General features: G+C 38.5%; 1 protein-coding gene and 1 long non-coding RNA gene across 3 annotated transcripts in view; one reads left to right on the top strand and one right to left on the bottom strand.

The window, feature by feature from the left end:
* The window catches only part of LOC148148793 (uncharacterized), a 112,844-nt gene that overhangs the window by 16,300 nt on the left and 83,354 nt on the right, over positions 1-13,190 (top strand). The gene's annotated exons all lie outside the window — the stretch shown is intronic.
* The window catches only part of LOC122557554 (ADP-ribosylation factor-like protein 6), a 28,377-nt gene continuing 24,468 nt past the window's right edge, over positions 9,282-13,190 (bottom strand). The window contains exons 6-7 of the mRNA XM_043705301.2: positions 9,391-9,446; positions 9,282-9,319 (exon numbers count right to left, since the gene is read on the bottom strand). Coding sequence (XP_043561236.2) covers positions 9,282-9,319; positions 9,391-9,446 — 94 coding nt within the window. The remainder of the gene's footprint in view (positions 9,320-9,390; positions 9,447-13,190) is intronic.

Genomic DNA, 13,190 nt, shown 5'->3' with positions numbered 1-13,190 from the left:
CTGCTGTTATAGCCTCTGCAGTTATATGGCGAGTCCAGTTCAGTTTCTCATCAGTGTTAATACTCAGAATGTTGTGGGGGATTCAATGACTGTAATGCCATTGAATGTCAAGGGGAGTGTTTAGATTGTCTCTAATTGGAGATGTTATTGCCTGTCATTTTGTGTGGCACAAACGTTACTTGTCAATTCTCAGCCCAAGCCTGGACATTGTTGCATTTGGAAATTGACTGCTTCTGTATCTGAGGAATCACAAATGATACTGTACATGGTACAATCATTTGTGAATTTCTCCACTTCTGACCTTATGATGGAGATAAGGTCATTGATGAAGCAGCTGAAGATGATTAGGTGAAAATACAGTGATGCATGTGCTACTTATTTCAGCGAGTGACCTTATTTAGACTTACTTCCTGCTCTTCATTGATAACCCTGACAAGTTTGTTATTCTTAATTACCTACTACCTCCCTTTCAAAATTATTGATGGTATCAACTTTAGCTCCAGGTTTTTGTCAGTGTTAGAATTGGAGGTCCCTTTAAGGATAAAACAGAAAAGCTCAGAGGTTGAGAGATGAAGCCCAAAGGACAATGTATTGAAGAGCTGGGTGAGTCATAGTTCCAGACTGTCTGTACTTTGTCTGTGTCAGCACTTGTGCCTGGGTGTCCTCTGAAAGAGGAAGCATGCTGTGTCCGTTGGTAGGCCCAAAGCTTTCAGAGAGGTGGAATGTCTTATTTTCATTTTCCAATTCCATTTAATTTAGTCCCTTTTCTCATTTCTGTTGATGCACTGGCTAGGGCAGTGAATATGGATATGAATATGAATTTATTTGTTTAATTAGAAACAAGGGTGATCTTGTTTCAAGGATAAATGATCAAAAGAATGTAAAAGTGTCACAGGATAGAAAAATAAATAGCTGGGTTCTTTATATTCCAGGTTTGAATTCAAATTCCGCACCCATGTCCTCAGAACATTAGCCTGGGCCTTGAGATTGCTAGTCCAGTGACATTACCATTAAACCACCATTCAACCACCATGCTGCTCCAATAGCTGGGTTCTTCTGCCCCTGGTGAATAGTGCTTGATATTTACTGACTGGTCACTTGATTATTTTATCATTGGTTTTCAAAATAGCGTTAGATTCTTGATCTTGATCTTTAGGTACCCAGTGTAGAGGGAGGGGGCAGCTAGTTGGGAACGCCTCCTTGTGGACCTACTTCTGCGTCAGGCTGAAGTGTTTACCAATAGGCCCAGACAGCAAGTCATACAGCAAATTGCAATTCCAGACTGTCTACCTACCTATCTATTTTGTGCAGTGACATTTGTGCTTGGATGTCCTTGGGGAGAGGGAGCATACGCTGCTCACCAATATACTTCAGGTTTTTGGAGATAATGCACTTCAGCCCGTGTGGTGTGCACTACAACACTGTTCCAATTCAGTTTTACCTCTTGTTTTCTCCACCTTTTGTTGTTTTTGTTTAGCCTCTGAAGTGGGCAGTGTTTTGTAATTTGTTATTTTCAATTAATCATTGGGTGTTTTGGTGGTGAGGGTCTTTTGATTTTAAAAAGCTAGGTTCATATTTTTTCTGTTCAGAAAAAAAGGGGGAAAATTGGGGTTCTGCGCCCCGATGGACAGTATTTGTTATCTGGTGGTTGGTTTATCTAAGGAAGAAAAAGCTGTGTTTTCACCTGTCGAGGTTAAAAAGATAGGGAAGGGCAAAGTCACATAGAAAATTGAAAATAAGAATTTAAGAATTTTGATGCTGTTTGATTGGGAGTCAGTTTAATCAGCGAACACAGGTGTTAAAAAGGGAATGTCCAGGTTTGGCTTCTGCACAGGGAAAGGATCCTGAAGGAGAATGGTGGAACTTAGTTTTTGTTAAACATTAAAACTCTTGTAAATCTCAAAGTCTTTGCTGCCTCATCCAATATGTGGAAATCTGTAAAATAGGTTTAAATGAAGCAAATATCAATAACTCAACTAAAACATTTTTCATCATCCTTTTAGATGCTTTCCAGTGATTTTTGTGATATCAATAATTTTCATGATCTCGATTGATTGATTCTTTTGTTAGTAATTTAATCTCATTCATTCTAATCAACTACTCCTAATCTTGATCTGTATTAGATCATCCACTTTATTCCTCTGACAGCCTTACCTCATTAGTAAAGGCCCTTTGAAATGGCCGGTCAAGCCTAACAAGATGCTACATAAGTCCAAAAGCATCAATATAACCACACACATCCTGACATGATATTACGTGATCATTTTTCTCTGCTGTTTTCAACATCTTGGAACTACCTTCTGAATTGTGCTCTGGGTATACCTACACCGCGTGGACTTTAGAGTTTCAAAGAGGTAGTTCATGATTAAGGGTGATTAGAAATATGCCATAATTATTCACCTAGCCAGTGATGCCACCCCCTCCCTCCTCCATGAAAGATTTTTTACAAAAATCCTCTGTGCTCTACCTAACACCTCCTTACATTTTTTTTCTGAACAATGGTGCCGTGAAGTATCCAGGATACTCCAGCTGAGACGTAACCAGTAAGCTAAAATTCTGCAAGCACAATACATTATCAGCAATATAACTGAGAAGCAATGACTAGAAAGTGACAATTCTAAAATCCATCCTCCACTGTTGATAAATAACTATACTGCTTATCTCCCAATTCGTATTGGATAAGCATCATTCAGACCAAATAAATATTGGGAAGACTGAAGTCATGCTTTCGATCCTTGCTTGTCAATTCGTTCTCTACCTACTGACCATATTTTTCCTGTAATAGTTTAAGACTAGGCCGAAAACAACAAATGCTGGAGATCACAGCAGGTCAGGTAGTGTCCGTAGAGAGAGAGCAAGTCAATGTTAATAGTATGGATGACTCTTCATTAGAGCTGATGTGAAGCCAGTTGTTTGCCACCAAAGTGTTCCTCTGAGATGAGTCTGACGCCATATTCATGGAATCAACAAGTCTTCCTATTTCCAAGCCTTTTACATGGCTTGGCTTTGTCCCTTCTTAGCTTATCTGTTGCTGAATCCCTCATTCATGCTTTATTACGATTAAATTTGACTATCCTAATGTATTCGTGACTGTTCTCTCACAATCTGCAATCCATAACGTTGAGGTCATTGATAAGTCTGCTGCCCATGTCTTAAATCCTAACAAGTCCCATTCCCTTTTAACACCTGTGTTTGCTGATTACATTGACTCCCAGTCAAGCAGCATCAAAATTCTTAAATTCTCAATCTTGTTTTCAATTTTCTACACGACTTTGCCCTTCCCTATCTTTTTAATCTTTTCCAGCCCCATAACCTTCTGAAATAGCTGAACTCCTCTAATTATGACCTTTTGTCACCAAATTTCAATTGCTGTATAAGTAAGCCCCAATATTCTGGAATGCCCCTGCAAACTTCTCTGCTTTGCCTTCTTTTAAGACTCTGTAAAACCTAAATCATTGACCAAGCTTTTAGGTACCTCAAAGAACATTTCTTTGTGGTTTGGAATCAGCTAAGATTCACATTTCTTATCACTACCTACAAATTCTTGTTGGAATGCACCTAGAATAGAATTAGAATCTAGTGCACAAACACATAATGGAATGGCTTATTAATGCTAGCATTCTAGCGTTACGTGTGAAAAATGGACACGGGACATCTTCCTGCAGAAATCTGTTGGAAAGGAAGTTCACATTGACAAGGCAATTTAAAAATCTGGTTGAAACTTTGATTCTTCACTCAAACATTCGGTTATGTGTTATTTCTAAAAATTTTTGCAAATAACTCATTTGTGATCTATATGCTTTAGAATATAACTTTGTGTTAGGGATGAAGTTTTTAACTGGATAAATGGGGGCATCTATTTGAGAAACTGTTAAACACAATGGTGATGTAAATGCAACTCAGACAAGCCTGGGTTTATTCCACTTACAAGGTAGCTTACAAGTCTGTATTTATCTTGCAAGATTATAATTGATGGTGGAAAGACTTATATGGTGTTCTCTAAGCTAGTAATGACTTAGGCATTCAATAAGAATATACAATATTTATATGGGTTATAGAATCAAACTCTTGAGGTAAAATAATTTCTATTTCTGATTCTGTTTTACATTGTTATACTGATGGCTATGGAACTTGAAGATTTACTTGTTTACAATACCTCAGAAAGCAGGCAATTTTGCTACAGTGTAGGCTGACATACATTGGATTGAGAGAACCAAAACATTGTTCATCAAACTTGCATTTGAAGCAGAAAAAAATACTACTTTTATCATATACTGTGCTACTTTGAAATGTTATCTAGCCAACTCACCAGCTCTATTTAATCTTTCCCTAAAATTTAATCTTTCGCCCAAATGTGTGGTCTCTGAACTAGAAATATCTACTTTGTCCTCTATCTGTTCCTGTTTCTTCTCAACCATTTGATTAAACACGTTCTCCGATAATTCTACTTCAACTTCTTTATCTTTATTCTTTAATGTCTCCTCCTGCTTCAACCTGTGGCTTTGTGTTCTTATTATCACACAACCAAGAAAAATCCTAGGATGTACTTCCTGTCATACCTCAGTTGCCTGATTTTTCCGCTGGCTTTTCAACCACAGTAGGCAGCACTCCTATCTGTGATCCAGATATATCATTACCAAAGATAAATTATATTCCTGGAGCCGAGAGTTCCTCTAGGATTCCTACCACCACTCCTTCACTTTCTTCTGGAAGCTGCAAGCTCACTTTTTATATAATGGAGCATTTTGTGTCTCATCATGAATTCCACGTATTCCCCCAAAAGTCCTTCTTAATGATATATCTCCTTATCTCTAAATATCAATGATTGACAGGCTCCGTATCTCTTAAAATTATAATTTATTTATCTTCTCCTTCTGGCATATGTGCGTAAACCTTACCATTGCAAGTAAAGAATTATAGAATCCCTACAGTGTGGAAACAAGATACACTGACTTTCCAGAGAGTAACCCATCCAGACCCATTCCCCTAACTTATTCTCCTACAGTTACGCCTGACTAAGGCACCTAACCTACACATCCCTGCACACTATGGGCAATTTAGCATGGCCAATTCACCTAACCTACACATTTTTAGACTGTGGGAGGAAACCCACGCAGACAAGGGGAGAATGTGCAAACACCACATAGACAGTCACCTGAGCCTGGAATCGAACCTGGATCCCCGGCGCTGTGAGGCAGCAGTGCTAACCACTGAGCGACAGTGCCGGCCATGCGTTTTCTTCTCAAAATGAGAAGAAAGTTTTTGTTTACCACTTCAACAAAATTCACTAGCTTATCATGTTTTCCTACATTCGTCTTCCCAGTGTTTTTTTTTCTAAACCACCAGCACTGCGACTTGATGTGGCCTACCTTATTGCAGTGAAAGCACCTCAGCTTTTTTCTGTGGTAAACTATTATCTTCAGTGAGATCTCCTTTTCCTTTGCCACCTGAGGATTTCTCTTTTCCCCATTTTTTATCCCTTACAGCTCTTTTGAAATTAATGTCGGAAACCCCCAAACTTTGATTTATGAACCAACTCATAGTCATCAGACATTTCAGTTCTCATGACTTCAGGAAGTGAATTTTTGAACTCCTCCAAAATAACCGTCTGGCTAAGAGTGTCATGGGTTTGCTCTATTTTCAATGTCCACCTATCAAAATTACTTTGTTTGATCGTTTCAAACTCAATGTATCAGTGTCCTTCCTGAGATTCCTGAGAAATTGTCTGTAGGCTTCTGGCACTAACGCATATGCATTTAAGATAGCTTTCTTCACCACTTCATACTTCACAGATACCTGCTGTGATAATGATGCAAATACCTCACGAGCTCCACCTACCAACTTTGTTTGGAACAACAAAATCCACATGGTCACCAGCCACATCATTTGTTTAGCCACTTCTACATCCTTCTTGCCAAATGTAGGCAATGCTAAGACATATTAAAAACAGATCCCCACCAGGCCTTTGGTTACGATGGGTTTGCTCATCCTCACTACCTTCCTCACAAAGTTTACTTTCTATCTTCACCTCCATTCTCTCTCTTTGTTCTGCTAAAACAAGTCATTCTTTTTCTCTTTTCTCTGCTTTTAACAGTGGTTCAAACTGTTTCATTTCTTTTTCTCTTTCTTTTGCCTGGAACTCAAGCTGTTTCAATTTTAATTGAATTTTAGCCATTTCCAAAGATTCTGATGGTGTTTCCAGCAAATTTAAATGCTGAGCCAATGCTGTAATTATCTCTTTTTTTCCACAGATGAAGGCAACTCCAGCTCCAGCTTTTCTGCCAATTCCAGCAGCTTTACCTTGCTCACCTTTTGTAAAGCTCCCAAAGTCACTTCTTGCACCCCCAGAAAACACTTAGTGACTGAAAGGATCATTACTACACCAAACCCTGTTTAAACCAACCAAATTCAACACCCAGAACGAGCGACACTAACATCTACCACTCGCAGTGCTTGAGTCCAACAACCCTGATCCCAAATTGGAATGACCGAATCAATCCCGACAAAAGCCCTAATCTGTTATGGACCAGGCCAGACCCCTCAAAATATTTCAAGAAGGTAGCCTAGACCCTAGCTTTCTCTTATTTTAAAGGCAAGGATGAAGTGGATAGTCCAGGTGGGATGTAGCTTGTCAAACCACTCGACTGTAAACAAAACAGTATGTATTTAAACCCTACAGTTGAAACGTGAACAAAAGAAAACAGAATTGTGAATAACAACTATTTGAAAACTCAACTGACTGGATACTGCAACTTAGCTAAGGAGCTGTTCCAACTCCCATAACATCCCATAAACACACCCTTTAGCAAAAGGTGAATTCAAATGCAGGTTCTTACAGGCAGGAAAAATTTTAGAGAAGCCAGGCAAGAATCATCTGCTGAAGCATGGAACCTTTTTTACACTGCAGCAGATTCTGACTGCCTGCTAAAACTAAATCAAACTAGAAAACACCTGAACTGGGAGAATTGGCCACTGTCCTGCCATTGTTAAAGTAGACATTTCCAGACATTTCAGCACTTCTGCCTTTACAACCTCTCTTGAAAAACCCAAAGACAAAATAACCTTGTTAAACTAACAGCATTGTCACACATAATGATTCTCTAATATTTCATTTTTGTCTGCCTGTCTTATTTGCCCTCTCTGGTTTCCCTTCATCTTGATGTGGCCTAAATCTGATCCTTAATTGCCCTCTGAAATAGCTTAGCAAACCAATAGGGAAGGGCAATAAGTTCAGACCTTGTCAGTCATGCCCAAGTTCCATGAAAGAATGGAGAAAATTATTTACTCTCTGAACAGAGTAGATAGGGAAATTATCTACTCTGAATTAGTAGATGATGCTTGTTAGTAGCTTGTGGTGACCCTCCCATTGTGATTATTTTTATTATGAATGCTGAATTTTACAATATGGCTATGTTTTGATTCAAAATGTCTAACTCGGAGTAAAACAGAATTTAGTTTAAATATCTCCATTCTGGTGAAATAATCTTGAAAAGAGACCCATTCAGATGGTGACAGTTATAACAATTTTGGCAACCTTCCACAGAAAGTAGATGCTTAAGATGTAAAAACAAAAGGACTAGTGCTGTGGGAAATCAGCAAGAACAGTTTTAATACCAAAGTAAGATGGTATTAAGAGTTGGTTTTCAGGATTTTTAAAACAAGATTAAAGAGAACAGAATAGATTTAAGGAATGGAGAGTGTATATTAAGGGGTTATTTTTTACTTGTGACAGGATGATGAAACAGCATACATCATCATATGGAGTTATGTATTGCCACATGACCTTGCTCTCTCTTTTAGCCTCATAAAAGATGAAGCATGTAAGATATTTCCTAAATACAGCTACAGCTCATTCTGGTATAACGCAATGGTTGTGTTCCTCTTTGATCCCACGCTATGGAAAGTCGCTATAGAAAATCACGCTGTAGAGGATCGCTATAGAAAATCACTATAACTGTTCAGTAGAAAGTTTGCATTAACCAAACAGTGCCCACAATTCATCAACACACTATAGCCAATTCGCTTTGACAAAATGCATGTTATACCAGAATGGCCTGTAATGGTTTCCTTACCTTAGCATGTTTTTTAAATACTTGTTGGTGCCAGTCATATCTGAGAAAACTCTGGCTCAGTGAACAACTGTTGATGGTCACATGAAGTTTGAACATACATGGAGCAAGGTGAATTTTTGCTTGACAACTGGGAGTGACAGTGCGAACTGTTCCTGTACTGTTACAAATCTGACATAAGGGTGATGTTGCACAAACATTTTCACTATATATATATTGTTTTAGTCAAAGTGAAAGTAGATTTTTGTTTCATTTAATTGCATGTTAATTCATGTTTGATTTATTTTGATTTTAGTTTACGTTATGGACAAGGCCAGATCCCTTCAAAACATTTCAAGAAAGTAGCCCAGACCCTAACTTTGCTAGTTGTTTTAAGCAGGTGTAACAAATATATTGCAGGAATGATGCGTCTGGCCAACCTTAATTTTTAAAAAATTATTCACAAGATTATTGAATGAAACCTTAACAAAAGAGAACACAATATTGAATGACTTAACCTATCCAAAAACCCAATAGATTATCCCAAATACTTGAACAATTCCTAAAAACACGCCTTTGCACAAAAGGTAAAATCAAACACTGGTTCTTCCAGGAGAGAAGTCAGAGAGAGAGTACCAGCCTGGACCTGCTTCTTTGGGTCCAGTAGCTTTTCCCCCACTACTCATAAAAACCAAACCAAACCAGAGAAAAGCAGAGCTGGGAGAACTTTGATTGTACAAGTGTCTTCTTTTTTTTTACTTGAAAGCCTTCTGCTTCAGGCAATATCTGTTAGCTATAATCAAATTGGCCCTAAAACCCTTCAACCCCAGACTTTTCACAGTCTGTTCTTTTGTACCTTTCTGGAAGAAAAAAGCCAGGGACAACATAACCTTGTTAGAGGAGCAGCATAAAGTATGAAATACTGTCATTCAGTTCTTCCCATAGGTTATTGAGAAATTTATTTTTAAAAGTTATTGGTCTCTCTGGAAATGTTGAAATTTTGATTTTCCTATAAATGCTTGATTGAGAATAGAACTCAATATCTATGGAACATTGTTCAGCAGTTTATTTGCTAGATAGTATATTCAATTTTGTAAAGATAATTTAAGTGGGATATCTCTGGTGACTACCAAACCAACCTTGGGTAGGGAAACTGTGGTTTAAGAACAATGCTGCCATCCTACCTATTTATACATTGAATAATCAGGGCATACTAGTTACTACTTCCAAAATTCAATCCTGGTTACTAGATTGCTGCATCGCTTGACCAACTGTCAAAACGGAAATAATTAAAATAGACAATACAAAGAATTTGGTCAACAGAAGTTATCTCAAATATTACCTTGTAGCCACTCCACTCCATCCTGTAGTCCTTCCCCATTCAGAGCACTGCAGGCACTAGGGGAAAAAGACATCAGAATGAAAATGAGAATAACGCTCACAAACCTTTTTCTTGATTTGTAAGTGACAATGCATGCCAAAATTAGGGAATGAAAGCAGCTTTAAAAAGAAGTCGCTATTCTCTCAAAATGCGTTAAGAAAAATCTGATTTTGGTTTGAAAATACTCGTAGCAACAACATAGTTAGGCATGGCAAGTGAACATCCGGACTATTGAATTTCCTCTCTGAACTATAATTTTCACATGTGGCACTAATTGTGTTTTGACATTTTCTTTGGTTGTTGAAAATATTACTTTTGCACTCACCAAGCTTTCATTCATTTGGTGAAGATTCCACTCTGCATCTAATGCCTTCATTCAGATCACATCTTGTAATCACGGGGATGGAAATCTGGGGGAATCCCAAAATGGAAGGAAATATAGCTGGTACCAGGAAAGTGAAAGGATACTCTGGAGACTAGAAAGCATGTGAAATAAAGTTGAGCATTAAGTATGCTTCAAAAGCAGAATTATGTCAAAAAGATAAAAGGAAGGGCATTCTACCTGAATGCATGCAGCATTCACAACAAGGTAGACAATCAAAAGGCATAAATAGAGATACATGGGTATGATCTTATTACTGTCACAAAAACATGGCTGCATGAGGACTGGTTACTGAATATTCAAACATATTCAACTTTTAGGAACAACACACAAGAAAGAAAAGGAGCTTGACTTGGAGGGCCCCAGTACGTTTTTATGGGAAGATCTCAAATCGGAAGAACGAATTGTGTAATCTGTTTTGGTGGAAAGAAACAGCACAGAGAAGTAGATATTTATTGGAAATATTTATAGGCCACCAGATGGTAGTGATAGTATTAGGCATGATATTAATCAAGTGGCGAGATAAGTGCATAGCATTAGAACACAGTTATTGTAGGTAACTTCAATCTGTATGTAAACTGCATGAGCTAATTAGGCACTAAAGCTCTGGAGGACAGGTTTCTGTAAGGGTGAAAGAACACAGGGAGCTACAGACCTATTGGTCTTGCATTGTAGTAGGGAAAATGCTGGAGTCTACTACAAAGGATGAGAAACAGATATCTGGTTGATAATGATCTGATTGGGCACAGTTAGCATGAATTTGCAAATGGGAAGCTATATTTAACAAACTTGTTTGAGTTTTTCGAAGATGTTGCTAACAACACTGATAAAAAGGAGAACCAATGGATGTTGCATACTTAAATTTTCAGAAGGCTGTTGATAAATTTCCGTACATTATCTTGGTTAGAAAAATGAAAGTACATGGGATAGAAGGTAAAACATTGGCATGGATGAATGATTTAGCTAAAAGACAGTAAATAGTGTTTAGAAATCATTCTTGCGCTGGCAGGTTATAAATATTACATGACCATAAGATTCATTACCAGCTGTTTTATTATGTATCAATGTTTTGGAATTGGCGACTCAGGGCCTCTGTGCCAGGGTGGTAGTGTTCCTATCTCTGAGCCAGATGGCCTTGGTTCAAGTCCTATTTTCTCCAGTGATTATATAATAATATCTCTGAACAAGACTTAGAATTAGAGGCCAAATGTAATATTTCCAAATTTGTGGATTATACAAAGTGACTAGGAATGTGTATTATGAAGATGATGTGAAGTGGCTTTAGGAGAATTTGCATAGGCTGAATTAATGAGCAAGAACACAGCAATTAGAATATAACTTGGTAAAATATTAGGTTATCCATTTTTGGCAAGACAAACAGATGTGCAGATTATTTCTTATTCCATATAAATAAAATGTAACATAGCAAAATGTATGGTTATCCACTTTGGTAAGACAAACAGATGTGCATTTAGTCTGTTCAACTCTCTTAGGAGGTAAGAGGTTGGAAAGTGTATTTGTACAATGGGATCTTAGTGTCTTTATCAATAAAGGTAAGGTAAAATCACTGTTGCCGCAGAGAACCATCGAGCTACTCTTTCATTAGAGATGACTGGTGGTCAGTGTAACCCAAGGTCACCACACCCCAGGTAAGGAACAAGGTCGAGAAGGAGGGTCCTTCATGGTAACTTCAGAATGGGAATTGAACCCGTGCTGTTGGAGTTACTCCAAATTGCAAACCAGCCATCCAGCCAACTGAGCTAAGCAGCCCTACTCTATTGTCAGTATATCACAGAAGTCTTGTTTCAGATGTATGGAGCATGGTTAGACCCCATCTGGATTAATGTGTGCAGTTTTGTTCTCCTCATTTCATGAACGAATATATTGCTATATAGGGAGTGCAACAACAAAGACTTGTGGCCGGGATGGTGGGATTGTCCTCTGAAGAGAAGTTGGGCACACTGGGCTTTTATTTCTAGAGTTTTGAAGAATGAGAGGTGAGCTCATTGAAACTTATAAAATATTTAATTGAATAGAGGAGGAAATGGAAATAAGATGTTTCCCTTGGTTGTGGAGTCCAGAACCAGAGGACACAACTTAAGAGGATTCCACATAGGTCTGAGAAGAGTTTTGTTTTTTAAACTCAGTTGTGATTAGAGGAATTCACGACCACTGAGTGCTGTACAAGTTCAGTATTTGAGTATGTCTAAGGTAGAAATTGATATATTTCTAATTACCAGTGGCATACAGGGTTGTGGAGTGGGGGTAAGTAAACACAGAAACAGAAGCAGAAATAATCCATTCAACCCTTCAAGCTTCTTTGCTGTTCAAAATGATCATGATTGATAGCAAGTGACAGCCTCTCCAGTATTCTGGCTGTGGTAGAGAATTCCATAGGTTCATTATGCTTTGAGTGAAGAAATCTTTCCTTATCTCCAATCCTAGATGGTCCACCTGAGACTGTCTGCCCGGGTTCTGGGCTACCTAACCAGAGAATATATTTTCCCTGCATTTAATCTGTTCAGCTCTGTTAGTTAATATATAGTTCAATCAGATCCCCTTTCATCCTTCTAAACTCTAACAAATAAAGGCCCAGTTGAACTAAGCTCTCCTCCATAAGACTGTGCTGCCATCTCCAGCACAGGCCTAGTAAAATTCTGCTGCACTACTTTTGTCCTCTTGCCTTTACTCCTCTAACCTTTCTTAGGTTGGGAGACCAAAACTGTATGCAGTACCCCAGGTGTGGTCTCACTAAGGCTCTGACTAACTGCAGTAAGACATCTCTACTTCGGAATTTAAATTCGCTTGCAATGAAGGTCAATATATCATTTGTCCTCCTAATTGCTTGCTGCATCTTCCTGTCTGTTTGGATTGGCTGGTGTACAGGAAACCCAGATCATTTTGTTCATACACACTTCCCAATATCGGCATTTAAATAATATTCTTCTTTACTGTTTTTCATATCAAAGTATATAACTTCAAATTTAGCCACCTTGTTGGGCGGCACAGTGGCTCAGTGGTTGGCACTGCTGCCTCACAGCACCAGGGTCCCGGGTTCAATTCCAGCCTGTCTGTTTGGAGTTTGCACATTCCCCAGGTGTCTGAATGGGTTTCCTACCACAGTCCAAAGATGTGCAGGTCAGGTGGATTGACCATGCTAAATTGCCCATACTGTCAGGTGCATTAGTCAGAGGGGAATGGGTCTGGGTGGGTTACTCTTCAAAGGGTTGGTGTGGACTTGAAGGGCCTGTTTCCACACTGTAGGGAATCTAATCTAATCTATTGCATCTACCATGCTTGTCCACTCACCCAATTTGTCTAAACCGCCTTGAATGCTCTATGTGTCCTTCTAATACTCATTGTCCTGATCAGTTTTTAA

This window comes from Chiloscyllium plagiosum, unplaced genomic scaffold (assembly GCF_037043375.1).
Source record: "Chiloscyllium plagiosum isolate Xiang-an unplaced genomic scaffold, Cpla_swu_hap1 HiC_scaffold_11, whole genome shotgun sequence".
Lineage (NCBI taxonomy): Eukaryota > Metazoa > Chordata > Chondrichthyes > Orectolobiformes > Hemiscylliidae > Chiloscyllium > Chiloscyllium plagiosum.
The sequence above is the reverse complement of the archived record's forward strand: the minus strand, read 5'-3'. Positions and strand labels throughout refer to the sequence as shown.